Raw genomic sequence first — 26,239 nt, 5'->3', positions numbered from 1 at the left:
TAATATTTGGTGTAGAATCTAATAAACACAGGGCGCCTCACCTGGTTGAATGGCATTCTGGGTCCATCACCCAACAGCGATGGCTTGGTTGGTTGCTGAAAGGAAGGGGCTTGATGAGGTGGTCCTTGTGCATTTGAAGTGCCCTGCTGAGGATGTGCTGGCCCTCCTGATGGACCCTGAGGCCCGCCTGATGCACCCTGGGGTCCCTGAGGTCCTGATGGTCCTTGCATACCCTGGGGGGGTCCTTGTACTCCCTGGGGCCCCTGCATTCCCTGGGGTTGTCCCTGCATTGGAGCTCCTTGCATTCCTCTAGGACCTGATGGCCCCTGCATTCCCTGTGATCCAGGATGGCCTTGGGATCCGGGATGTCCTTGAGAGCCGGGATGTCCTTGGGAGCTTGGGTGCCCTTGCGAGCCTGAATGAACCTGGGGACCTAAACCTTGTTGCACATGAGGTCCTTGCTGTCCTTGTGGTCCAGGATGGTTATGGGGGCCTGGAAACCCTTGTGCTGCATGTGGTCCTGGATGCCCTTGAGGTCCCTGAGGTCCAGGAGGACCTCCTGGACCATGAATTCCTTGTGGCCCTGCATGTCCTTGGGGACCCATTAATCCCTGTGATACTGCAGGACCCTGCATGAGTGGAGCGACCTGAAGACCCATTTGTCCTGGAGGAGCTGGTGGTCTGAAATTGCCTTGCGGTCCTGAATGTCCAAGGGGCATATTCATCTGCATCTGCTGAGACGCATGTGCCTGTTGAAATGCTTGCGCAGGTTGAGAGATAAATCCTTGTCCTTGGAAGGCCTGTTGTGTTAAAGAAGGACCTTGTTGCTGTTGTGGTTGTTGCTGCTGCTGCTGTTGTTGCTGCTGTGCTTGTTCTGCCTGCTTCTGTGCCATCCTTTCAATCTTGAGTTGCTTTTGGAAGAAAGAAATCACAGAAAATGTAAATAACCTTTTCTGTCCCAAACTGTAAACTTATTACAAATTATTGAAGAAATTGGGGTAGACATTAACACTGACAAGGCTATCTGGAAAGGGAATATATAACTAATGCCCTTGAACACCAATACACAGAAACAGCAGAGTGTACCATCTACAAGATTCACTGCAGCGACTCATCAAGGGTCCTTCCAAACCTGTGACTTCAAACAGCTAGAAGAAAAAAGGCAGCAAATACATGTGACAAATTTCCCTCTAAGGGGAAACAGTTTAGCAAACGTGAGGACCTGATAGGGGGAAAAGTAAACAGTTATGGGTTTTCTGTTATCACAAAATACATATGCAACAGTTCAAGATATAAATATGCAATTAGATGATTGGATAATATAATCTTGTGGATCTGTTTGAACGTGATTGGATGATACAATCACGTGCACAGACTTACAATGTGAACTATGATTGGGTAGAAATGGGGTGAGTAAAGCATTACTTTTTGATTGGAGATGATTATTTGTAGGAATAATCAACTGGAAGATTGTTATCAGTAAGATTAATACAAAACCTTTCTTCTGCCAAATAAAGATTTGAGTTGTACATCATTTTGAAAATGTGTATCTCCCATGTATGAATGAATAAATGTTTAAACAAATAAATCTTTTTAGGAGACATTATGGCATTGATAGAAGGTTTGATTCCAGCCTTGAGCAACTATCTGTGTGATGTTTGCACATTCTCACCGTGTCTGCATGGGTTTCCTCTGAGTGCTCTGGTTTCGTCCATAATTCAAAGATGTGCAGGTTAGATAGATTGGCCATGCTAAACTGCCCATAAAGTTAAGGGATGTGCGGGCTAGGTGAATTAGCCTGGGGAAATGCTGAATTAGAGGAATGGGGGGGTGTCTGGGTGGGCTACTCTTCAGACGGTCGGTGTGAATTTGATGGGCTGAATGGTCCACACTGTAGGGATTCTGTGATTCTATATGTTCCAGGTAATGCTAATTTTCTGTTCCTCATTCCCAACCATATTTTTATGCACTCATGGGATGTGGGCGTCACTGGCTGGGCCAACATTTATTGTCCATCCCTAGTTGTGCTTGAGGTGGTGGTGGTGAGCTCCCTTCCTTAATTGATTGGCATCACGTCCACAAGCATCCACATGTTGTTGGTTAACCTACAATGTCCTTAGGGAGGGAATTCCAGCATCTTGACTCAGTGACAGTGACAGAACAGGGATATATTTCCAAGTCAGAATGATGAGTGGCTCACGGGGGAACTTGCAGGGTGTGGTATTCCCAGGTTTCTGCTCCCTTGTCTTTTTAGATGAAGTGGTCATGTGTTTGGAAGGTGCTCATCTGAGAATCTTTGGTGACTTTCTGCAGCGCATCTTGTAAATACAACACATTGCTGCTGAGTGGCAGTGTTGGAGGAAGTGGATGCTTGTGGACATGCTGCCAATCAAGCTGACTGCTTTGTCCTCGATGATGTCAAGCTTCTGGAGTACTGTTGGAGCTGCACCCATCCAGGCAAGTGCAGAGCATTCCTATCCTCTGGCCTGCACTTCTTGTTACTGTATTTGTATAGCTAGTCCAGTTGAGTTTCTGGTCAATGGTAAATCCAAGGATGTTGATTGTCAGGGATTCAGTGATTCAGTAACACCATTGAATGTCAAGGGGCAGTGATCAAATTGTCTCTTTTTGGAGACGGTCATTGACTGACATTTGTGTGGTGTAAATACTATTTCCATTTCTGAGCCCAAGCCTAAATAATGTCCAAAACTTGTTGCATGTGAAAATGAAATGCTTCAGTATCTGAGTCGTCGTGAATAGTACTGAACATTGTGCAATTATCAGCAAACATCCCCACTTCTTAACTTACGATGGAGGGAAGGTCACTGATAAAGCAGCTGAAGATGGTTGGGCCATGGCCATTACCTTGAGGACCTCTGGCAGAGATATCCTGGAGCTATGATGACAGACCTTCAACAAACACAAACATCTTCCTACGTGCCAGGTATGACTCTAACCAGTTTGCCCCAATTCCCAATGATTCCAGTTTTGCTAAAACCCTTGATGCTACACTCATCCAAATGCAGCTTTGATGACAAGGGCTGTCACTCTCACCTCACCTCTGGAATTCAGCTCTTTTGTCCATGTTTAAAAGAAGGCTGTAATGAGGTCAGGAGCTGAGTGGCCCTGGCAGAAGCCAAACTGGGTATCACTGAGCAGGTTAGTGCTGAGCAGGTGCTGTTAATAGCATTGTTGATGACACCTCCAATCACTTTACTGAAGATCAAGAGTAGACCAATGGAGCGTTATTTGGTCAGGTTGGATTTGTCCTGCTGTGTGTGTACAGGGCATACCTGGGCAATTAGCCACCTTGTTGGGTAGATGCCAGTATTGTAACTGTACTCGGATAACTTAGCTAAGAGAGCTGCACATTCTGGAGCACAAGTCTTCAGTACTATTGCCAATATTACTATTGTACTTTTATTACTACTAAGCACTATTTTGAGCACTACGGGTGTTAAGGTGGATACAATGCATGCATTAATGACACATGTAATCATGTGGCTCTATAACAGAACGGTGGGATATGGTGAATGAGCTGAGAGATTTGGACAACCAAGTCCTGTTCATTTGCTGCCTCCACTGAGTTGACTAATCTCAACAGAGGCAGTGAGATGAGAGAAACAACTGGCCTCAAAGCCACTATGATCACACTGCAGAAACTATCATGATAGCTATCCAATGATTCAGAAATGTTGATGTGTGTGAGGAGACTAGAGCTCTACTCTGATGACCCTACCGAGTGGTCACATTGGTTGTCAATGTAGGAAATTCTTGCATTAAAGCAGCTGAGGCCAAATCTTCACAAATTTTCACTTGTAGCTCGGGACTAAAGTAAATTAGGTAGAGTTGATGTCATGAGGCAGAGGAATCCCACTATGTACAAAAAGCAGTTTGTGCTACTGGGAACTACACAAGTTATCCAGTGCAATATTTCCTCTGACTTACAATGCGGTGTCTGTATGTTTTGACTATCAACTGCATGGCATCAGTGTGCATCTTCATAATTCCACATCTAACTTGCATGTGAGGCCTTTTACATGTGACACCTTCACGGGTCACCTATCACTTTTACTTTGTCCTTTGGGTCTGGGACCATCCATTGACTTCAAAGATTCAAAACAACCAACAATCACCAACAACCTAGTTTGCATTTCCCTTAACGGTAACAAAAATGTCTGAACGCTAGTCATCTCAAGTAAGGCTCTTTAGTCACTGAAAAAAATTGAAGTGTTCAGATTCGAAGAAATGAAGGTCTTCTCTAACCTCTAACAGCAGAGGATTAGTATACTGTAGAGCGGCCATCTCCTGTTCAATTTCTGCTTGAGATTTCTTCTTTTCATCCTGTTTTTTCTCTTCTGCTCTCTCAATCTTTGGCTCTTCAACAGGCACAGTGAGAACTTTATTCTGAGACCACGCCTGTAGACATAAAGGTAGAGATTACATAACATTCAAATCATTATCTGCTTTCAAAACCATTCCATGTTTCTCTCATTTCAAATTCCTAACAGTTTACTGTTTGTTTCGGTCACTGAGATACGTTTCCTGTAGCTGGTGAGGTTTTGTTTGCTGTTGTATAGAACTGGGGTGGGGAGGGTTATTTTATTTTCTATAAGGCAGGAATATGTTCTGTAGTTGATGCAAATTGGTTTATTTAATATGTGTACCCTGTATATTCACCATCCTACCTGGTTAACCCCTTTCTCTGGTTCTCAAAGGATAGGGCTCTGAAAGTAGTGGCAGCATCTTATCCCCTTCAACAAGTCTTATGCAAGAATTTATACAATGTACAGTGCTGGGTTACTCAAGTACAGAAGACCATACCATTGCTGATGAAAGACTGTCAAAATGAAATGTTAACGCTATTTCACAGATCTCTCTGTTTCAAAGTGCATCATGTGTTAAGGATTTCCTGCATTCAAAACAGATCAATCTTATAATGGTGTCATCCAGATGTGAATCAGAGTCTAACTGACCTGTTGAAACTGTACAGGAATTGGCTTTGCATAGGGGACTTTCTTCTGTATGACTTTTTTTTGATCCTTGAGCATCATCTCATCCATGCCCCAGTCCAATCCTGGGATCGCCATCTCCACCTCGTTCACCTCTTCTTTGTCTGAGAAAAATCACGCTTTAGAAGGCTATGAAACTAAGCAGCACATTTTTGGCATACTTTTAGTTTGACTCATATTTACATACCGTAGGTGCAGCCAAAGCCTTTTTAAATGAAAGTAGTGCTGGAACGCTAAGCCTTAGCAATACCAAATAAAGGATTTTGTTTTGGTGGTATCTTTAGCAAACTATATAAACATGTGCTATGGCACTGTACTATTTAAACTGTGGAACTTCCCTGCTAAGTTTTATTAAGTTTTCAGTGCTTTAGTAATATCTTATTTTAAGCATTTTCTTTTTCTGGCTCAATGCCAATTCTTTTACCTTTGCTCTCCTTAAAGGACTAATCTCCTGCTCAGATACGGCTCAATCGGAACTGGCTTCTCAAACATTGATCCAAAAGACACTCTCTTTACGTGACAGTCGAGCCAGCGATTATTCAGCTTAGAAGGCTACCGTTACTGTCAAATTGCAACAGACTGACTGGGCACATGTCAAGAGTGTGTTGCTGGAAAAGCACAGCAGGTCAGGCAGCATCCGAGCAGGAGAATCAACACTTCGGGCCGGAGACCTTCAAAAGGAAATTTTCCTGATGAGGGGCTCTGGCCCGAAACGTCAATTCTTCTGCTCCTCGGATGCTGCTTGACCTGCTGTGCTTTTCCTGCAACACACACTCTGATCTCCAGCATTTGCAAACCTCACTTCCTCCTGACTGGGCGCATGGCTGTCCAGATGACTCAATTGGTCAAAACACTCAAAAATGCATGCAGTGCAAGTTCAGTTTACTTAGTGACAACTCTAAATTTCTTGTGATGTACTTACTGGCCTGTTCCAGCTCTAAGGCCTGCTTCAGTTGCTCAGGAATGCCCATCCCAGGAATACTCGATAAACTGTTTGGCTCAATGTCATCTGCAGAATTTCAAACGTAAATAGTAGTTCAGGGTGTGTACAGGGAGTTGCATCTTTATGAAATGCTGTGCTTAAATGTTCACTTCCCTTTCCAGGAAGTGTGAGAGGCAGTAAATAGTTCCTGTGCTGGTCAAATGTCAGGTCAATAAGTAAGTGGCTCACATTTGCTCACATGGAACTATTTATTGTGAAAGATATCGCTGATAAATTATTGTAATTAAACTTTGCATTAACAAGACGTGCAATCTTATTGCTGGTCGTGGTCATTCATTGTATAATGCTTTTTGTTGGTGCACATCTTAGCAGAAAAGTATTTAACTAATGCAATGAACAGTATAGCTTGGCCTCTCTCGCTACTTACTGTACTGTGGATTAGTATACAATATATCCTGATATTCTTATTCTATCCTTACCATACTCTCCTACTGCTTCATCTGACATCCCTGGAAGCAGGTTGAGATTGTAGCGATCCCTCATTTTATCACCTGGCCTGTTTCTTGTCCAGAATTTGCTGCCAATGACAAGTTATATGTTATTTAAGTTTTTAGTTAAATTCTCTTTAGAACATTAAGAACGTGTACTGAGGAATGGTCATTCTTATTTTTCAAATATAGGTTGACCTCCACCTTCAAGAACTGGTCAAAGTAAAACATGACAAAACAAGAAACAGCTCCATTAACATTAGATGCTTACTTTACATCAGCTCCTTCGCCAAACCCCCACCGTAAACCTTTATCACTAATGATTTCCAAGATTGCAATCGGTTCATGTATGTGATATTTGAATAAACAAACGAGAAATGGCTATAAAGAATTAAACATCTGGTAGGCATATGTGGCTGTACAGACCTACAGCAGCTGCTAAAGATTGTTTGATGATGAATTAAGGAAAGGAGTCAAATAGAAGCAGAACTCCAGATCCTAAGACAAGGTGCATCACTTGGTCACATGATCCATTTAGTTCCCTTACTACTACTAAAATTTCCTCTTCATTTGTCAATTAAGGTCATACCTGGTGTGGTCATTGGATCCTGAACAAAGTATGTGCCCAAGGGGGTGCCAGGCCAGGCTCCAGATCATTCCTTCATGAGCCATTTCCATGCCTCCAACCTCCTTCTCCACACTGCAATCAGACAGGTACATCAAGACAATTTGCCCACATTTGTTTAAAACACAACATGAAAGCATGGATTGCATCAGGACAACGTTACAAATAAAAACCGCGGTTTCATCAAATCCAGCGCACAATGTGGATGGAAGACATTTTGCAAATAAGTTGCCTTATTTTTGCTGACATGCAATTAGTTACAGTGTAGATTAGATTAGACTTACAGTGTGGAAACAGGCCCTTCGGCCCAACAAGTCCACACCGACCCGCCGAAGCGCAACCCACCCATACCCCTACATATACCCCTTACCTAACACTATGGGCAATTTAGCATGGCCAATTCACCTGACCCGCACATCTTTGTGACTGTGGGAGGAAACCGGAGCACCCGGAGGAAACCCACGCAGACATGGGGAGAACGTGCAAACTCCACACAGTCAGTTGCCTGAGGCGGGAATTGAACCCAGGTCCCTGGCGCTGTGAGGCAGCAGTGCTAACCACTGTGCCACCGTGCCGCCAGTGTATGAAGACCAGTCTGGGAAAACTATACAGAGACCCCAGCTTTTATGGCGTAAAGTCAAAAGAACGGGAAAACAATCAAAAGTACAATTGTTTGACATGATATTTGTTACATGTAGAACACATTTCCATATTTTACTCACCCCACGTGCCAGAACAGCAAAGAGCCATCTGATCCCCCACTAGCAAACAGCCCCTCATGGACTGGGTGCCAGGCCACCGCTGTAAACAGAGTGAAGTACGATTTGAAGTAAGGGCACAAACTGAAATCATATCACACTGCAATGGAGCTGTTCTATGACACTTCACAATTTGGGGGATATTGTTTTGTTTACCACTTTAAATCATAAGGTTAAATGTGAAATAAAAATTGACTCAGATGGTTCAATCTTTAAAGTGTTTCCCTGTCAGGCTCAAGAATAAAACTCAACATATCCATCCCCACTTAGATGAGAGCCAGCTGGTGTCACAGCCAGTTTTCTAATTAATTGAGTCATATTTTTCTTACTGGTTTCTCTTCGAAATGCTCATGTATGGAGTCAAGAGATTGAAGTGAACAAATTCATCATTCCAAGTATTAGGAAGATTGGGGAGGCAATGGCTGAGTGGTGTTATAGATTGTTAAACCAAAGACCCAGGTTATATTCTTGGTTATAACTTTTTTCAGAAGTCCAAGGTAAATTCTCAATTGTCAAAAAACTTATCTGTTTCACTAATATCCTTTAAGGAAAGAAACCTGACTCCAGACCTAGCCAGCAACACCCTCACCCCATGAATGAATTAAAAATTGGAAATAGGAGTAGGCCATTTGGCTCCTGAAGAAGGGCTTATGCCTGAAACATCAATTCTCCTGCTCCTCGGATGCTGCCTGACCTGCTGCGCTTTTCCAGCAACACATTTTCAGCAATTGGCTCCTGAAGCTTGTTCTACCATTCAACAAGATTTATGAAAAGATCATGGCTGATTATCTACCTTAATCCAATTTTCCTGCAGTACCCCCACCCCATTCCTTGAACACTTTAATATATAGAAATATATTGATTGTCGTTTTGAGTATACTTAATGATTGAGCTGCCACAGCATCTAAGGTAGAGAATTCCAAACATTCACCAAACTGCAGGTGATGAAATTGCTGCTCATTTCAGTCTTATAGTAAGTGACTTATGACCCCTGTTTCTAGACTCTGCAGCTAGATGGTCCTTCTTGTCCCCACTCTATTGCTCTCAATAGTTGGGAGGGTTGAAGCTTTATATATGGGGAGCAATAAGGTCTATATCTGGGAGTCAAGAATATGTATTTATGCAAGGGCAGAGAATGAAGCTTATAAAGCACTTATGGGATAAGATTTATGAAAAAAATGGGAAAAACTTATAGGGACAGGAAGTAGGTTTACTTTGGGAGCTGAGGATAAGGTTTATATCAGGCATTTGGGATCATGGTTTATAAATAAGGGCAGAAAGTAGGGATTATATATGGGGGCATGAAATCAGTTTTATTTACGGGGTGGAGAAAAATAGAAAAAAGCTGTAAATAATTTGGCTCTGGCACAGCATCAAAAACGTTTATCCCTTTCTGGTAACAGCTTATTAACTCAAATGGGAAGGTAAACATAAGAATAATATATTTTACCACCTTACAATGCAGAGACTTAGTTTAAGTTGCTCTATATTTGGGTCTTGTACAACTTCCATATATATGTATGTTCTTTAATTTAGCTTAGCAGGATGGCAGAGCCAAGTGAAAGTTCGGATTTCTGCTCAGCTGCAAGCTGTTCATTTTCTGAAATGTTGGCAAAGGAAGGATTACTAACCCGTAGCCTCTTTTTTGTGGCCTCTGAAAACTTGAAGTTCCTCCTTCAAGTTACGGATGTCAAACATTTTGCAGAGGTGATCACGAGATGCTGTGAGAAGCCAGTTCCCATTCTGATTCCACTTGACCTCCATCACTGTGTTTTTGTGGGCATGACTGGGGAGAGGTGTCACAATCACCAAAGTATGAATTGCTGGCACTTGAAAGAAGATTTAGCACTGCAAAGTATACTGAATTTAAACATCTTTCCAAATTAATGGCTAGCATGCTGGCATAGGGATATAAACGTAAAGATTTTCACTAGCTATAACCACCTCTTTAATGAAGAGGGAAACATGTACAGCACAACAGGAGGCCAATTAACCATCTTATCTGTGCTAGCTTTGTACTGGAATCTTCTCAAATGCCCTAGTTCTTCAAATGCTTCAAGTATTTATTTAAGTTCTTTGATAGATATATTGGTCTCAGCTTCAGGTATTCCAATCTCCTGCAATCTGCATTATATAGAAATTTCTCCTGTGATCTCTCCTCATTACAAAAAATGTTAAATTGATATCCCCTTAACTACGAGCCACATTCTTGAATTCCTTTTGTAATTAAAAGAAAATCCACAAAACCTCCTTTTGGCCTTTGCAGCTCTTGCCAGATACAGCTGCAACATCTCAAACCTCTAACTGTGATGAAAGCTTCCCATCATTGGAAATCTGTTCATTGGATCTTCTTTATATCATCATAATTAGAAGCAGTTGCAGAATCCAGCTTTGTCTCTCAGGGGAACTTATTTTCTTTGCGTAGTGCAGTATTCCCCATTCCACCCTTTTTAAGGTACTTAATCCTAAGACCTTGCCTTCTATTATATTTTTCCCCCTCTAACTCTTTTCTGCTCTAGGTAGTAGAGATCTGTCAGATCTTCTTGTTGGCCCCACTAGCAGCACACTGTTGGCCAGATTCCTCAGATTCAATAACAGGCTTTATATTTTCTATATTTCTGTTCTTTCCTTTCCCAGATCTAGTATTTTCTGTAAAAGGTTGCCCTTTCTCTCTGGCATCATGCTGTCTACAAAACGCCTGTTCCTCCACTATTTCACGGCTCTTGTCTCTGCTCTTGCATCAAGTGCTGTACCTCATCGCCTCCACAAAGCATGTTCCTCAGAGCTCTTTTACATACCCCAATCAGTGAAGTCATCAGCACTACAGAGAAGGGATGTAGGAAAAGAAGAAGCTTGCTGTTTTGGAACATTTTTGAGGTTTCTCAAGGCGAAAAGTCAAGATTATATATATATGAGAAAAATTATAACTCAGCAACAGTGTGAGTGGACAGATTTTCATGAGTTTTTGAATGCTCCTCAGAGCCTAGCATACATGAATTAACTTTAAATTATTTTTTTCTTGGATTAAGAATCACAGTAACTGATGCAGCAAAACTTAATCAATAAAACTGATTCCAATGGTGTAGAGTTAAACAACATAAAACACAAGTAGAGTTAACTAATTTTTCAAATAAAATTAAACAAAAAACTCTGGATGCTGGAGATCTGAAAAAGAATAAAAACAGATTTCTGCTTTTGTTTGTGACCATTTTATCAGTCTGGATCTCATTTTGCAGGCTAAAACTGCAGAAAAATTAGATCTTGAAATTTCAGTTGAACCTTGATAAAAAACCACTTCCTTCTTGCTTACATTTTAATGAAACTGATCCTATCTTCCAACTGGACCAGAAACCATTCTGACATTATAATTATTATCTAGACCAGAAGACATAGGAGCGTATTAACATTAAAGCCATTATCACTTACAGTGTTGCAAGACTCTGACCCGTCTTAGGATCCCAGAATTTGATTGGTTGTTGGCTGTCTTTGCTTCCTGACACAACCAATCCCTTGGTAGGATGCCAGTCTACACACTTCACATCAGCACCATGTCCTAGTGGGGGCACAAACACAACTGAACATTATTCAAAGCAAACTGCACTACATTCTTGCTATCATTAAATTGTGCTTTTCAACCCCCATGTGCATTTTCTCAGAAATCAGCTAACTGCTGGGTTACTTAGCAACCACCTTTACCAACATCAATTCAGCAATTGGTACCCCCTCTATGCAAGCAATGAATTGAGCAACAAAACCCCACAGCTCAGTATATCTTGTCCACCTACTTGGGTCAGCAAGTAATGCTATTTGTCCATGTAGCAATGCAGACAACTGCTCTACAAGCAGTGCACACATTCAGCTACAACCCTACTCCCAGCAGATAACTCTACTCCAACACACACACACACACACACACTTTCTCAAACATTTGGCAACGAACATCACCAGTCAACATTGTACATCCCTCACCCCAGCTCAGAAATTCATAATTCCAATTTACCATTCTGTAGCAAACACACATTTGTTCATACAACACAGAGTTGACACCACTACTGCACAATCACAGAAGTTACAGTGCAGGCCATTTGTTCTATCATGCCTGTACCAGCTCTTCAAACAAGCATTATTACATTCTGCCAATCTCCTACATTTTCTCCACACCCTTGGAAACTATTTCAATCCAAATAATAATGTTATGCTTTCTATGAATGTCTCAAATGAACCTGTCTGCACAACATTTCCAGGCAATGTATTCCATGCCCTAACAACCTACCATATGAAAATGCTTTTTTCTCATATCGCCCTTGCTTATTTATGCACATCATTTTAAACCTATGCCCTCTCATTGTTGTTCCTTTTATGAGTCGGAATAAGTTTTCCCGACGTACTCTATCCAGCTGCTTATAATTTTGAAAACCTTTATCAAAATCTCCTCTCAGCACTTTTCTCTCCAAGGAGTACCATCCCAACGTCTTCAATTTATCCTCATCACTGAAGTTTGTCATTCCTGGAACTATTCTTGTAAATTGTTTTTGGACTCTCTCCAATGCACTCACAATAAGGTGCCCAGCTGAGGTCTCACAAGTGTCCTACACAATTTCAAAATTAGCTCTTGCACTCTACATCCTTATTAATAAAGCCAAGGACACACTTGGTTTTATCTGTGCACACATACACCCAGGTCCCTCTGCTTCTATGCCCCTTTAAAGCTGTACTGCCTAATTTACATCATCTTCCAATGCTCTTCCTATTAAAGTGCATCATCCCACACTTCACTGCCACTTATCCACCCATTCCACCAACTTGCCATTTGGAATGCTACACTGTCTTCCTCAGTTTAGAATCCTTCTATGTCATCTGCAAACTTTGAAGTTGTCCTTCTCACATCAAGATCCAGATCATTAATACAAGTGAGGAAAATCAAGGCTTCCAATACAGACCCCGAGGGAGCTCCATTACAAACCAGAGCAAAAAATATACATTGACCATTACTCTCCGTTTCCTATCACTCAGCCAATTTTGTACCTGTATCGCGACTGATTCTTTTATACCATGACATATCATTTTCCTCAGACGTCTGTTGTGTAAAACTGCATTAAACACCTTCTGGAAATCCATGTGGACCAAATAGCTACGTAACCACATCAAAACGTTGTTACCCCTTTAAAAAACTCCAACAAATTAGTTAAACACCGTTTCCCCTTTCAAAATTCATGCTGACTCTTTTCCACACAACTGCTAATTCTACCCCAAATAACTGTTCCTAGAAGCGTTCCCACCACCAAAGTTAAACTGACAAGAAGGACAGAGGGCTTGCTCCTGCTGTTCTGGAAATGGCACTGTTTTCTGCTTTCTATCCCCCTAATCCAAATGCACATAGACTAACTTTAAATCTTTTACCACTCATCCAACACAGGCTCAGGATTTCTATACTCAGTTATGTATTTCACTGACAAACTAAGGCAGTCTTGATCCACCACCTGACACTTACTTAAAGCATGGAATATAACTAAGGAGAAATAATACAAATCTTCTAACTTAATAGATCATGAATGAAGTCTGTAAGTGCATGATTGATTGGCTACATGCTGGAATGGGAAATTGAGCTTGCTCCCTTGTCATCAGTAACTTGCAGGCATCAATGGGGATCACCACCAGGCTAAAGCCCAGCACCCACAGAGATTTGCAGCTGGACTCAGTCCTCCAGCCATTAAACCATGATCCTTTGAATCTCACCACTTCAACTTACTTAAGTTTTTATTTTTTACATTTGCACCCTTTCGTCTTCCCCAACTAGACTACTGCTCATTCCTGGACTCTCCACATTTGACAACTGGTGGTAGAGCCTTCAGCCATTAATCCCTGTCCCCATGTGGATCTCCCCAACTCCCCCTCCCCCCGCCCCCACAATATACTACAAGCCACCTCTTCATTCTCCTTTTTTCGAACACATTCCCAGTTTTCCTTCCAAACTATTCAATGAAAGAGAAATGAAAAATGAAGAAAGAATTACAACTTTATATTGCCCTTCACAATCTTAGGCTACCTCCAAAGGACTGAATTTGTTTTGATGTGTAGTTACTTTTATAATATAGGAAAGCCACCAAATTATTCAAGCAGAGCAAACTTCCTTGAATAACAAGCTGATATTATGCTTTACTGGTGTTGGTTGAGTAACTATTGTTCAGAACATTGGGGAGAACTCCCCATCTTCTTTGAATTGTGCTATGGAATTTCTTACATCCATCTCAGACGGCAGATGAGGCAGATAAGGCTTAAAATCTTCTCTGAAAGACAGCACTACCTCAGTAGTGTGACTGAGATGTGAGCTCAAGTCTTGGAATCAATCTTGTTCACACCACTTGATTCAGAGGCAAGTAAGTCCCAGTGTGGATTTGTGAAGTGAGTTGCAATATTTTGTTGTGATAGCTGTCAGCTGCTCTTAGTATGTAAGACAAATCATGAAGCTTTCAATTTTCTTTGGTTTCTCAGCCAGTTTCAGGTTGGAACTTTCAGCTTGCATTGCTGTAACACTTCTTTATGAAATATAAAACTTGCTGAAAGTGTAGCACACTATGAAGTCACTGAAAGCAGGGAGGGAGATTTGTATGACAGATATTTAAGAGCACATTCTGCAAATGAGTACATAACAATTAAAAACAGTTCTAGATGGTGTCATGGAAGCAGGAACTAAATCATTAATTGAGGGATGGAAGACATGTCGAGTGATTTACAGCTGAGAGCACAGTGTCATATAAAAAGGCTATATGTTGACTTGTTCTCAGTTCCTCTTTCAATAAGGGTCTATTCTCTCTTCATCATTAAACCTACTAACTTCTCAATAACAGCACATGCTGGAACAGTGAGGAAAGATAAAGGTGCAGTATGGGGTCAGTGAATAGTAGATATCACTGTGGCTTTGCCAAAGAGAGAATATTGCTGAAAGGGCTTGAGTCAGTGGATTTTGTGGAGAAGTGGCACAGTTCCAAGGTAATAGTTTATTGAGATCATTCCCTCACTCGCAGACATAGGTCTAAGAAATTAAAACATAAACCTTTTCTAATAGTCAACACTTATTTTAAATTTCATTATTTGCGAAAAAATGTAATTAGTCACCCTTCTTCACTGTCCTAATTTTTAAAAAAAGTTGGCAGTAACATTTACTTCAATAAAGCTTCTGAAATGGGTCTTCAACTTCTCCTGAAATAATTTTGAAAATGGGACCTGACCATAAACTGTTTGGAGCTGAAGAAACATATTCCATCAGTAATGCTGAAAGATAGTATGACACAATCAGACACAGAGTATGTATATGACACACATTCCCAATTATGTTGGCGCCATGAAAATGGAAGGCATATTCTATAATAAAGCAGTCAAAGTTATCTTCCCTCACTGACTAATTGAATTTGACTGGCACCCTATTTCCCACTACCACCACCAATGAACAGTGTTAGCAGAGTGTACCATCTACAAACTGCACTGCAGTTATTCAAAGGGCTCCTTCATCAGCAACCCTACCATCACAAAGGATGCATGGGAGTACCACAATTTGTAATTTTCCCTCTCAGTCACACACATAATCCTGAATTGGAAGTATATTTCAATTCCTTCATCGTCACGGTGTCAAAACCTTGGAAGTCCTTTCCTAACTCCCATGGACGTCAGCAGTTCAAGGCAGCAGTTCACCACCTTCTCAAGATTAACTGGGCATGGGCAATAAATGCCAAGGCAGTAATGCCCACATCCCACAAATAAAATTTTAAATAAATGTTTATCCAATGAGGAACTGAGTATTGGATGAGGAAGATCCTCTGGTCAACTCTTGATGAGTACTTCTAGCCTCGAAGAATTGGTGGTACTTTATAAAAGTGCAAGCTAGCATCTTCTATATTAATTCATCTCACTCTTGACACATAAAAATGTGGACGTGTTAATGGAGTGCTTCTGATTTAGTAATAGCCTAAAAGTCACAGCTTCAAATTAAACTGTGGCAAATTCAGAAATTTGTTCATTTGTCATAGTCAGTCCCAGAAATGCTTCAGGTATCATTACGGATATCCCGCAAATTCACCAATGTCTGTCACAACGATGTGAAATGCACCTTGTTGATTTTTATTGCCCTCTGAATTGGTGTTGCAAGCCAGTCAAATATAATATGATCAATATGAGAAACAAATTAAGAGAAATTGAAGTGCATAACGTGTTGCCAGATCACAGTATGCCGTACCATGGCACAGAACCAACATATTTAGAGTGGAAAACTGGCAAGTAAACAGAAATATGCTGTACAATAATTTCCAAGTGCTGAGATTTATAACAATACGCAACATTAACTGCTGGGCCTTCTATTGAGGATTTTAGAGTTGTAGATAAAGTGGGTTGCGTAATATTTTCAGCTGAGCACCTAGTCATAGCTGATAATAACATAATCGTTTCCAAACAAATGCTTGTGATAAAGCCATTAGAATGGAAGGAAATTGCATGAGAGAAACAGGAAATTGTTATTCCCATGGTTTCGTCTGGGAATCCAAGAAGATATGGCCATTATTAGGGCTTTACGCTATTTGTCTATTGGTGAATTCAAACTTTGGCCAGGGAACTACAACCTTAATGTACATGAGACACACTCTGACAAGGCACTGATTTACAGCAAATGATTAGTCCACCTTTATGTTCAATGAAAGGGAATTCCAAGCTTTTCCCTCTTATTCCATTTGACATTAATGCATTAACACAGATAACCTGTCAAACGCAAATATGAAGAGAGAGAATATTAAAGGTTAATACCCTTCCGTCAAATGGATATATATGCGACTGTCTCTTTAACCACATGACATCATATATAACTACGTTGACCTGGCTGCCTTGCTTTCTACTGTAACTAAATTTTTGACTCTCAGAAACCTTGATCAAATCTTAAGCACACTGTCATCCTCACCAAGAGCCTTTGGTTTCCCTTTCCCGATGTCTTCATCCCTCTGTTCAAATCCCTTTATGATATCACTCTCTTGACACATGCCCACATTTCAGCTCCTCCTCAACTTCTGTAATCTTATTCAACTTTACATACTAACAGGCAACCATTACTACTCTCCTAATTCTGGATTCGATGGAATATGTTGTTTCACAAAGGACACTACTTAATTATGAACGTTATGGCCTGCAGCTTTATTCCTAAACAAAGCAAGCAATCGTATTTTGCCTAAAAAATACTGTGGTGCCGCAACTACCAAAGTAAATGTTTCAATGGAAGAGGCATGCAAAGTCGGATATACAGTGCTACTCAATATTAGGAGAAATGAAATTCAAAGGCAATATTTACAGGTGTCATTATATTTATACTAATTATGTACAAAACAGGGTAAAACAATTAAGCAATCCCTGCAAAGTGAAGTCCAAGAAGTGTGAAACAACAAGTGTAAATGAATCAAAACATACTGGTGCAGAGGTTAAGGGTCAAATAACATGTTTGTCTTCTAATATTCTAAGATTTTAAACATTCCACTGCTATCAGGCACTCAAAATATGATACTTGCCAGATGCTTAGCAGGAAATGGGATATCAATTAGCACTCAGCAGACATTAATAAACTGACCTAGTAACCTACATGTCTACGTTAACAAGCCAGTTGAAATTCTAAAATGGCAAATGTAGATTTGAATTTAGTTCATTAAATACACCTAGAATTTGAAAGCTAGTATTGGTAAAGGCTATCTGATTTTTATAAAAGCCCACTTGTTCACCGGTGTCCTTTGGGGGGGGGGGGGGGGGGGGGGAGGAAACAAACCTGGGCCCTGACCTGGTCTGGCCAGAAAGCCGTAGGTCTGAAGTCAATTAGGTTAACTCTCAATGGCCCTCAAACAGCCGAGCAAGTTACTCGCTTGTATCAGATTACCATTCAAAAAAAAAGATTCAAAAAGGTGGCTCAACATCACATTCGCAGGGGCAATTAGGGATGTGTACCAATTCTGGCTTCATTCGCAACAGTCATAAAGAATAGGGAAATATCTCACCAGTGTGCTCTTTTTAAAGAACACAGCTGTAAGCAAATGAGAAAAGCTGGAATTCATAACTTGTAAAAATTGTCAGCTTGTTGCTGACAATATAGAAACCATCTCTACTTTGCTGTCTATCTTTTTAAGGTGATAGTGTTTAGCAGGAAGATGACCAGTCTACCTTGCTGGAGGAAAACATTTGACTCTTTCAGTCTGTCTCAAGTGCCACATTGAGAATCTGAGAAGCTCCATGTCACATTCAATTTCCCCTGCTGTGGCAATAGATGCTGCCTGTAAATGGATGTCTAGAAATGTTCAGAGGGGGAAAAAAAAATGCAGCAACTGCATTATCCTCTCATCTTATAAATGCTGGCCTAGAGGGGAAACAGAAGCCAGACAGGCAAATACACTCATCTTCTATCCGCTCTTCTTTTCAGAACATAGGTCTAGTTCTACAGCACTATACTCCAATGGCTACAGTAAAATCTAGGAAACAGCACACGCTGGATTGTGGCCATGAGATATGGTTAATCTGTAGACCAGGTAAATGTATCAGCTGAAAATTATCTTAACCATCAACACTGCTAAGTCCATGTTTGGAAGGGAGACTTTTCCCACTGAGGACATCTGCATTCTAAAAGAGAGTTGGAAGATCCCAAAAATAGCTTCTCCAAAATGACAAGGATGCTCCTATAAGATTATCCTGGAGAGGGGACCTATAGGTTACCATCAATTCAATACAGACCTGTTCATTAAGTGTACAGAAGCTACCTAATGGTCTCAAGAACTGAGCAGATTAATGTGCTAAAATTCTTTTGTACAAACTCCTAAAAATACAAACTCCAGGAAAGGAAATCAACAACAATGAAGAGTGGAGGGCTTGGTGTTGGGCAATTATTTAGTCATATTCTAATTAATTAGTTATCTCACAGCATCTTCAATGAACATGGTGCAAAGAACAGTGCAGGAGGGCAGGCAAAATGCATCACCAGACTAATCTAAAAATAAGATACCAACCTGGTGAAGCTCTAAGACAGGACTACGTGACACACAGCAGAAGCTGCATGTGATAGAGATAGAACCAAATCCTCCCACAACCAACTAATCAAATCTAAGCTCTGCAGTCCTATCACATTAGCTGTGAATGGTGGCAGACAATTAAACACCTAATAGTAATGAAAGTGAGATGGGAGGGGGGAGGAGAGGAGAGAAAAGGAGAGGTGATTTGTCCCAGAAAGATCCCATCATCAAGAAAGAGACAGCCCAGCTCATCACTGCAAAATACAAGGCTGGAGCCATTGCAAACATCTTCATACAGAAATGCATCGAATTACAGAAACAACCATCTCAATGTCCTCCTAGGGTCCACAGCACCACAGATGCCAGTCTTATTTTTCGATACACTCCACGTAGTATTGGAGATGTACAGCATGGAAACAGACCCTTCGATCTAACCTGTCCATGCTGACCAGATATCCCAACCCAATCTAGTCCCACCTGCCAGCACCCGGCCCATATCCCTCCAAACCCTTCCTATTCATATACCCATCCAGATGCCTTTTAAATGTTGCAATTGTACCAGCCTCCACCACTTCCTCTGGCAGCTCATTCCATACACGTATCACCCTCTGCATGAAAAAGTTGCCCCTTAGGTCTCTCTTATATCTTTCCCCTCTCACCCTAAACCTAAGCCCTATAGTTTTGGACTCCTTGATTCCAGGGAAGACTGTCTATTTATCCTATCCATGACCCTCAGAATTTTGTAAACCTCTATCAGGTCACCCCATGATCAATAAAATGGCTGAAGGTGCTGACAAACAGTCTAGCAACTAGACTGAAGACTTGTCCTCCCAAATTGTTTGTTCCCTGGACAAGCACAACAGTAGCAGAGCCATCTGCCTTTCCTTGACTCTTTTTTTTCCCTTCATTCTTTTGTGACATATGTGCATTGCTGGCAAGGCCAGAATTTGTTGTCCACCTCAGACTGAGGCAGTTAAGACTCAACCACATCACTCTGGGGCTCGTGACACATAAGCAAAACGTGGGAAGGATAACAGATTTCCTTCCCTCAAGGACATTAGTGAACCAGCTAGGCTTTTAGTTTACGATAGTTGTAATGATCACCACCACTGAGGCAAGCTTTCAATGCCAGGCTAATTAATTGAATTTAAATTCCATTAGCCTTCATGGTGAGAATTGGACCAATATCCCCAGATTAATCACTAATCCAGTGATATTACCACTAGGTCACCATCTCCCCCAGAGATGTGGAAAATTGACCAGCTATTTCCTGTTCACAAAATGCAAGACAAATCTAGTTGGTCAATTTCTGCCCCACCAAACTATTCTTGACCATTGGCAAAGTACCAGACTGAGTCATTAAAAGTCATTATCAAATGACACTTACTTAGCAAGAACCTCTTCAAATGCGTAGTTTGGGAATTTTCTTGGCCCACTCTGCTTCTGGGCTCAACACTCATGAACGAGCTAAACTCCGGATGGGAGAACATGACAAAACTCAACACCAAGGCAGCTTTTGGCCAAGGAGGGCAACAAAGAGCCCTAACAAAAATCAAATCGATCAGAGTCAGAGGAATACTCTCCAGAAGTTGGAGTCAAGCCTCATGCAAAGCAAGATGGCTGTAGTTGTGACTGGGTATCAGTCCCAGGAGATCGCTGCAGGAATTCTTCCAGACATGTCCTCATCAGTCTGTGCAAAGATATCATTACACATCTCCAGAACAGGTGGGACTTGAACACAGGCTTTCTGGACCAAGAATAGGTGCATAGTTTTTCAGGGTAGTATCCAAGACTCAAACATCTTCAGTGCTTCATCAATGACATTCCCTCTATAAGTCAGAGTGGGGATATTTGATGAGGACTGAGAAACATTCAGCACCATTCACAACTCATGCACTGACGTGGTCCATATATGTAGAAGTCAATAACAGCCAGGCGCGTGGCAAGAATATTTGAACCATACAGATGGCAGGCTGTGGACACCTCCATCTAAAGAGTATTTAACCATCCCACCATGCCATTACCATTGCTGAAACCCCCAGCATCAACATCATTTACAAGGTGAGAGTGTGATAGAATACGTTTTGTTTGTCTGATGAGTGCAGCTCCAACAACACTCAATATGCTCAACACTGCCCAGCAACTCTCTTTACTGGCTTTATCCACCACCTTCCACAGTCACTCCCTCCACCACTGACACACAGGGGCAACAATGTGTACCATGTACAAGATACACTGCAGCAACTCAACAAGGATCATTCAATAATACCTTTTAAACCTACATTTTTCACCTAGACAAACAAAAGCAGCAGGCATGTGAGAACCCACCATCTGTAAGTTCCTTCCAAGCCATTCCATGGACTTGTGCTCCTGAGGGCCAGGTTAATAATCTGGGAACATGTTAGATGGTAAAGTTTAAATTCAATTAATGAATCTGGAATTGAAACCTAGTCTTAATGATGTGACCATTACAACTATTATCAACCGTAAAAACCCAACTCGTTCATGAGTGTCCTTTCGAGATGGAAATCTATTGTCCTTTCTTAGTCTGGCCTACATGTGAATCCAGACCCATAGCAATGGGATAATGATATCTAGATTGCTGTTCCTGCACAATTGGCTGGTTCAAAATTCTGGAGTTCTATTCCTTACAGGACTGGAGATACACCCACCCCTCATGGACTACAGTAGTTGAAGAAAGTGGCTCAACAATAACTCGCAGGCAACCAGGGCTGGCAAACAAATGTCAGCCAAGCCAGCAGTGTCCACATCCCATGAATGAATTAAAAAAATGTTCTTGGTTGATCTACGTTCCAAGACTGTTTCAAGTCGAGAGTATATAGTATGTTAAGTGGTAGTTTGCATCTGGTAATGTTAAAATGTCGCAATGAAATTTTGTCCACTGCCAGGGCAACAATGTATTTACATCAGAGTGCAGGGATGATGATTAGGTCATGTAATCAATGATAATCAACAAGCAGCTTGGAAAACAAAGCAAATAATAATAAATGGGAAAGGCTCTGACAGTAATAACACCGACCCAAAGGGGCCTACAGCGATTTTCTCTGCATTGAATTTTGCATAAGTGATATGAAGGCTTTTTCCAATATATTTCAACAAGTATGGAGACTGACAAATACTCATTGTACCAATGTCCTGATGGAATCATGGACAGGGAAAAATCAGGGTAATCAACCATAAAAGGGGAGGCAATGCTCCATGTAGTATCAGTAATTGTGTATTTTCCTCATTTTTTTTCTTTCTGGAAGGATAGGGATTTGAGGAGTTGGGTAGGAGAAACATTGTCAGACTTGCCTTGTGGTTGCATGGAGTTTATGAAGAAGTAAGGTTTCAGTGGTCTGTAACCTAAGTATGCTCGTTGATCAAACGGCTTTTTTTCACTTCATGCTCACTCTATATGTCTTGGCATTATGGACTAATATTTTGTGTGAATCTGGGTGCGAAATGGTTCTATTATCATTAAAACTTTTCTCTGAAGTGTGGGCAACTGATCAACCATTTCAGGAAAATTCAGCTCGCCTCCATGCGTGTTTGGCAAATCTCACTGCTGCATTTCTATTTGCTTCATCAGATTTCCACCCTCACATGAAACACATTCTTAAAAGGGCGACTGAACTCTATATACATGACTGCTATTGAAACCTTGTTTAGAGAATCACACTTAGACTAAAGTCTATGTCTTGTTGAGTGTAGCTATCACAAAAGGGCTACAACATGAGTCACCTCAGTTGGCTAAACACTGTGTGTCAATGGAAGAACGTAATCCATTAAGTTTGTAAATTTCCATGCATTTTTGGGGAAAAGAAATGTTTATAACATGCTGAGAAACTTGACAGAAGAAACTTACGCTGCAACTGATCTTTAACACAAAGCAACTATGAAAGAAACTCTCAAAAACTTTCAATGTGCTCCCACAAATTGAGTTCCTGACAAACAGTACTCAGGTTAGGTACCAGGACAAGGTAGGAACTGTCAAAACCAACTGCTATGGTATGGTTTTATTAAAAGGTGTCTCAAATTGTTCTCCCTATTTGGTTAAGAGCCAACAATTTTGAAGTGGAGATGGAAAAAGTAAGCAATAAAATGATGTGCACAGAGATCAGCAACACATGGGTTGCACAGGTCAAAATTCCCAGCTTGAGTACATACCATGAGGCACAGTTACATTTTTTACTTGATTGTTCACCCAGTTTAAACTTTGTGGGCTGGTGGTTTGGAAAGGTCAATACGTAATTTGTTGAATAAATCCCAAATCATAAATAGAATCTGCTGGGACTGGCAGCTTCAGATCTATACAAGCTAATAGGAACTCTGGTATAAATGTCACATGGAGTTTGCTAGGCTCCATGGCATGAGCATCCAGGAGCCGAGGTTAAAAGGTTTGGCCATTCCAATCAATTTCATTCACCAAATGCCACTCAATACATTGAGCTGAACAAGCTTTGGTAGTTGAACCAAGCTGCAAAGCTTTGACAAATACAAGAAGCAGAAATGAAATGTTACTGTTCTGGTCTTGGTTGAAGAAAGGGCAATCACAAGAAAACACATTCCTTCACTCACAATTAAATGATCAGTGTGGGTTACTTCATAAAGAAAAGTGAAGTCCATTGTTTGATGGGAAACAGTTTTCATGGGCTATTGATTTCAAATTAACATTAGCCAAGGTACAATTGGTAGCACTGTAGGCTGAGTCAGAGCATTATGGTTTCACTCCTCACACAAACCTGAACATAACATAGGCCAACATTTTAATGCAGCACTGACAGTGTTGCATCATTGGGCATGCCACATTTTGGATGAGTTATTAAACCAGGACCACATCTATTCAGATCCCATAGCACTATTTGAAGAGCAAGGGAGTTCTTAGAGCGTCCTGGCCAATATTAATCTATTAAACAATATCTAAATACAATCAGAATCATACTGTATAGTAGCTCCATTATTTCTGAGCTGACTCTTAATTAGTCCTGTGTTGATGCTATTGCCTATAGCCCTGTAAATGTTCCCTTTACATGTGTATATCCAAGTTACAACTAAAGTTGTTTTCACTGCCCTTTCAAGCATAACAGCTCATTGTATAATATAGAATTCTCATTTCCACTCTGGTTCTTTTGCCAATTCTCTCAAATCTTTGTACTCTGCTTCCAAATAAGTTCCTCCTTCCAATTATTCACACAACGAAACAAAAATCTCACTGTACCCTTTACCTTTACAGCAAATTAAATATTCCAGTTTGTCATGTCAAATTAAGTTCTTCCTCTTCCGTAAAATCCCTTTGCACCACTGTGAGGGTCTTGACATTCACCCGAAACTGTAGTGTGTAGAAATGGGCACAATACCCGAGCCAAGGTTCAGCCAGTGTTTCACACTCTGCCTCTACCTTAGAAGTATATGAGATCATTGGCTTTCTAACAGTCTTATAAACTTGTCTTTTAAAAAAAAATCCAGTCATTTACAGAAAAGTTCCAGAGAATAAGTCCTCAAGTTAAGAAGGTAAGATTGGAGTATGTTAGAATTGAGGCCCTGGGAGAAAAGAAGACTGAGAGGAAATGGTCTGGATAGCGTAGATGTGGAGAAACTATTCCCACTGTGAAAAAAAAAATGGAGAATGAGTGGGCACAGATTTAATAGGTAAAAGAAGCAAAAGGAACAGGAGGAAAAACATTTACATACATTGAGTAGCTAGGATCTGGATTGCAATGCCCGAATGCATGGTAGAGGCCAGTTCAATTGCAGCAAAGTAGAATTAGAATGTTGTCTAAAAGGAACAAATGTGCACAGTTACAGGGAGAAGATGCAAAATATTCATTTGGTACAATCCAATCGGCTGTATCGATTCTGAGATTAATTTGCTGCTCTTTGCAGAATCCTATGTGCAAAATGTCTGCTATTTCCCCTCTATGATAATTGTGACTACATTTCAAAAGTATTTGATTGGCATTATAACTTTGTGAGGCAGTGAGGGCTGTTCTCCAAATGTAGGTGCTTATCCTAGCGGAATGAAAAGCTCTGTGTTTTATCAGCCCGAAGTACAGTGAATGTGGACAATTCTGAAATCCAATTTCTAGTCAATGCAAATTGCATAGCTCCCACTGTGATACTGTGCTACCAGAGTAGATCGTGCAGAGAACATATCCATCATTGATGTACCAGAATGCTCTTCTGTAATTACAGTTAAAAAGAATACTTAGCTTGGCTACATTTCCATGTGTAACCCTGTAAATGTTTGAACCAAGAAAACAGGATTTTTTAAATTCCCATGGTAATACTTTACATTGATGAGCATGAAACTTATTTTACAATCAAAGCTGCCAAAAAAGGAATAGATCTTGAATTAAAACACCAATAAGCTTCTCTACTAACCTCTACACACACACATACATAAATATCAGTCAGTGAAAGACATTGTACAGTTAAAATTTTGTCATTATCTAAAATCTACAATATTACAATATGATTCCCAGAAATAAGTTCTATTTCAAGGTAATCCTTCATGGCAGACATATTTGATCCAGACAGTTGCAACATTGGTGTGCTATAATTTTAGTCACGTGTAAATATTGACTATTCTTTGCAGTATACAAGTAATTGGAGATGGGTTCTAAACTGAATACTTGCAAGCATACGCAAAAAAGTAGGAAGTCCAAATAAAAATGGCAAGTTAAAATCTGATTACATGATTGAGAAGAAAGTTCTGCACAAAATAGTCAACTTAATAATTTACTTGGATTCCATCCAAAGAAAACAGGAAACATTTAAAAGCATGTTTATCAAATCATTAAGCTTGGTAGCTAATGTCGGGGAATGTATTCTCTGTTGTTGTGTGGAGCATATCAGAATGTGAAATGCCAGAGAATACGTACACACTCCCAAGATCTGACGTAAATGTTAAGAAATCGGTTTGGGCCTTCTACAGTTATAAAAATGTTAGGTCGGTATTTAACATCACTATTCCCAAATTACACTTCACCTCACATACAGTTGTATTTTAGTTTATTTTCTCATCAGCAATATATATTGTGCTGTTAATTTATCATGGTCCAAAGTTCCAAAGGTCTACAGCATAATACTGGCACAGATTATTTGTGCTGTGAATAGAATTGCATCATTCCTGAGAAGAGATGTCCAAAACTGTTCTTATCTCTAGTTGCAATCAATCCAAAATTTGAAGTTGCTTTCAAACATTTTGGTATGCTTTCCTTTATTAGTCAGAGTACTGAGTACAGGAGTTGAGAGGTCATGTTGCGACTGTACAGGACATTGGTGAGCCCACTGTTGGAATATTGCATGCAATTCTGGTCTCCTTCCTATCGGAAAGATGTTGTGAAACTTGAAAGGATTCAAAAAAGATTTACAAAAATATTGCCAGGGTTG

At 40.5% G+C, this 26,239-nt stretch overlaps 1 protein-coding gene across 1 annotated transcript in view; it reads right to left on the bottom strand.

The window, feature by feature from the left end:
• wdr33 (WD repeat domain 33) overlaps window positions 1–26,239 on the bottom strand; it is a 106,653-nt gene that overhangs the window by 19,512 nt on the left and 60,902 nt on the right. The window contains exons 8-16 of the mRNA XM_060834982.1: window positions 11,253–11,379; window positions 9,458–9,612; window positions 7,791–7,869; window positions 7,033–7,143; window positions 6,435–6,532; window positions 5,935–6,021; window positions 4,977–5,116; window positions 4,267–4,419; window positions 42–911 (exon numbers count right to left, since the gene is read on the bottom strand). Of these exons, the coding sequence (XP_060690965.1) occupies window positions 42–911; window positions 4,267–4,419; window positions 4,977–5,116; window positions 5,935–6,021; window positions 6,435–6,532; window positions 7,033–7,143; window positions 7,791–7,869; window positions 9,458–9,612; window positions 11,253–11,379 (1,820 nt within the window). The remainder of the gene's footprint in view (window positions 1–41; window positions 912–4,266; window positions 4,420–4,976; window positions 5,117–5,934; window positions 6,022–6,434; window positions 6,533–7,032; window positions 7,144–7,790; window positions 7,870–9,457; window positions 9,613–11,252; window positions 11,380–26,239) is intronic.

Source organism: Hemiscyllium ocellatum, chromosome 13, assembly GCF_020745735.1.
Source record: "Hemiscyllium ocellatum isolate sHemOce1 chromosome 13, sHemOce1.pat.X.cur, whole genome shotgun sequence".
Classification (NCBI taxonomy): Eukaryota; Metazoa; Chordata; class Chondrichthyes; order Orectolobiformes; family Hemiscylliidae; genus Hemiscyllium; species Hemiscyllium ocellatum.
The sequence above is the reverse complement of the archived record's forward strand: the minus strand, read 5'-3'. Positions and strand labels throughout refer to the sequence as shown.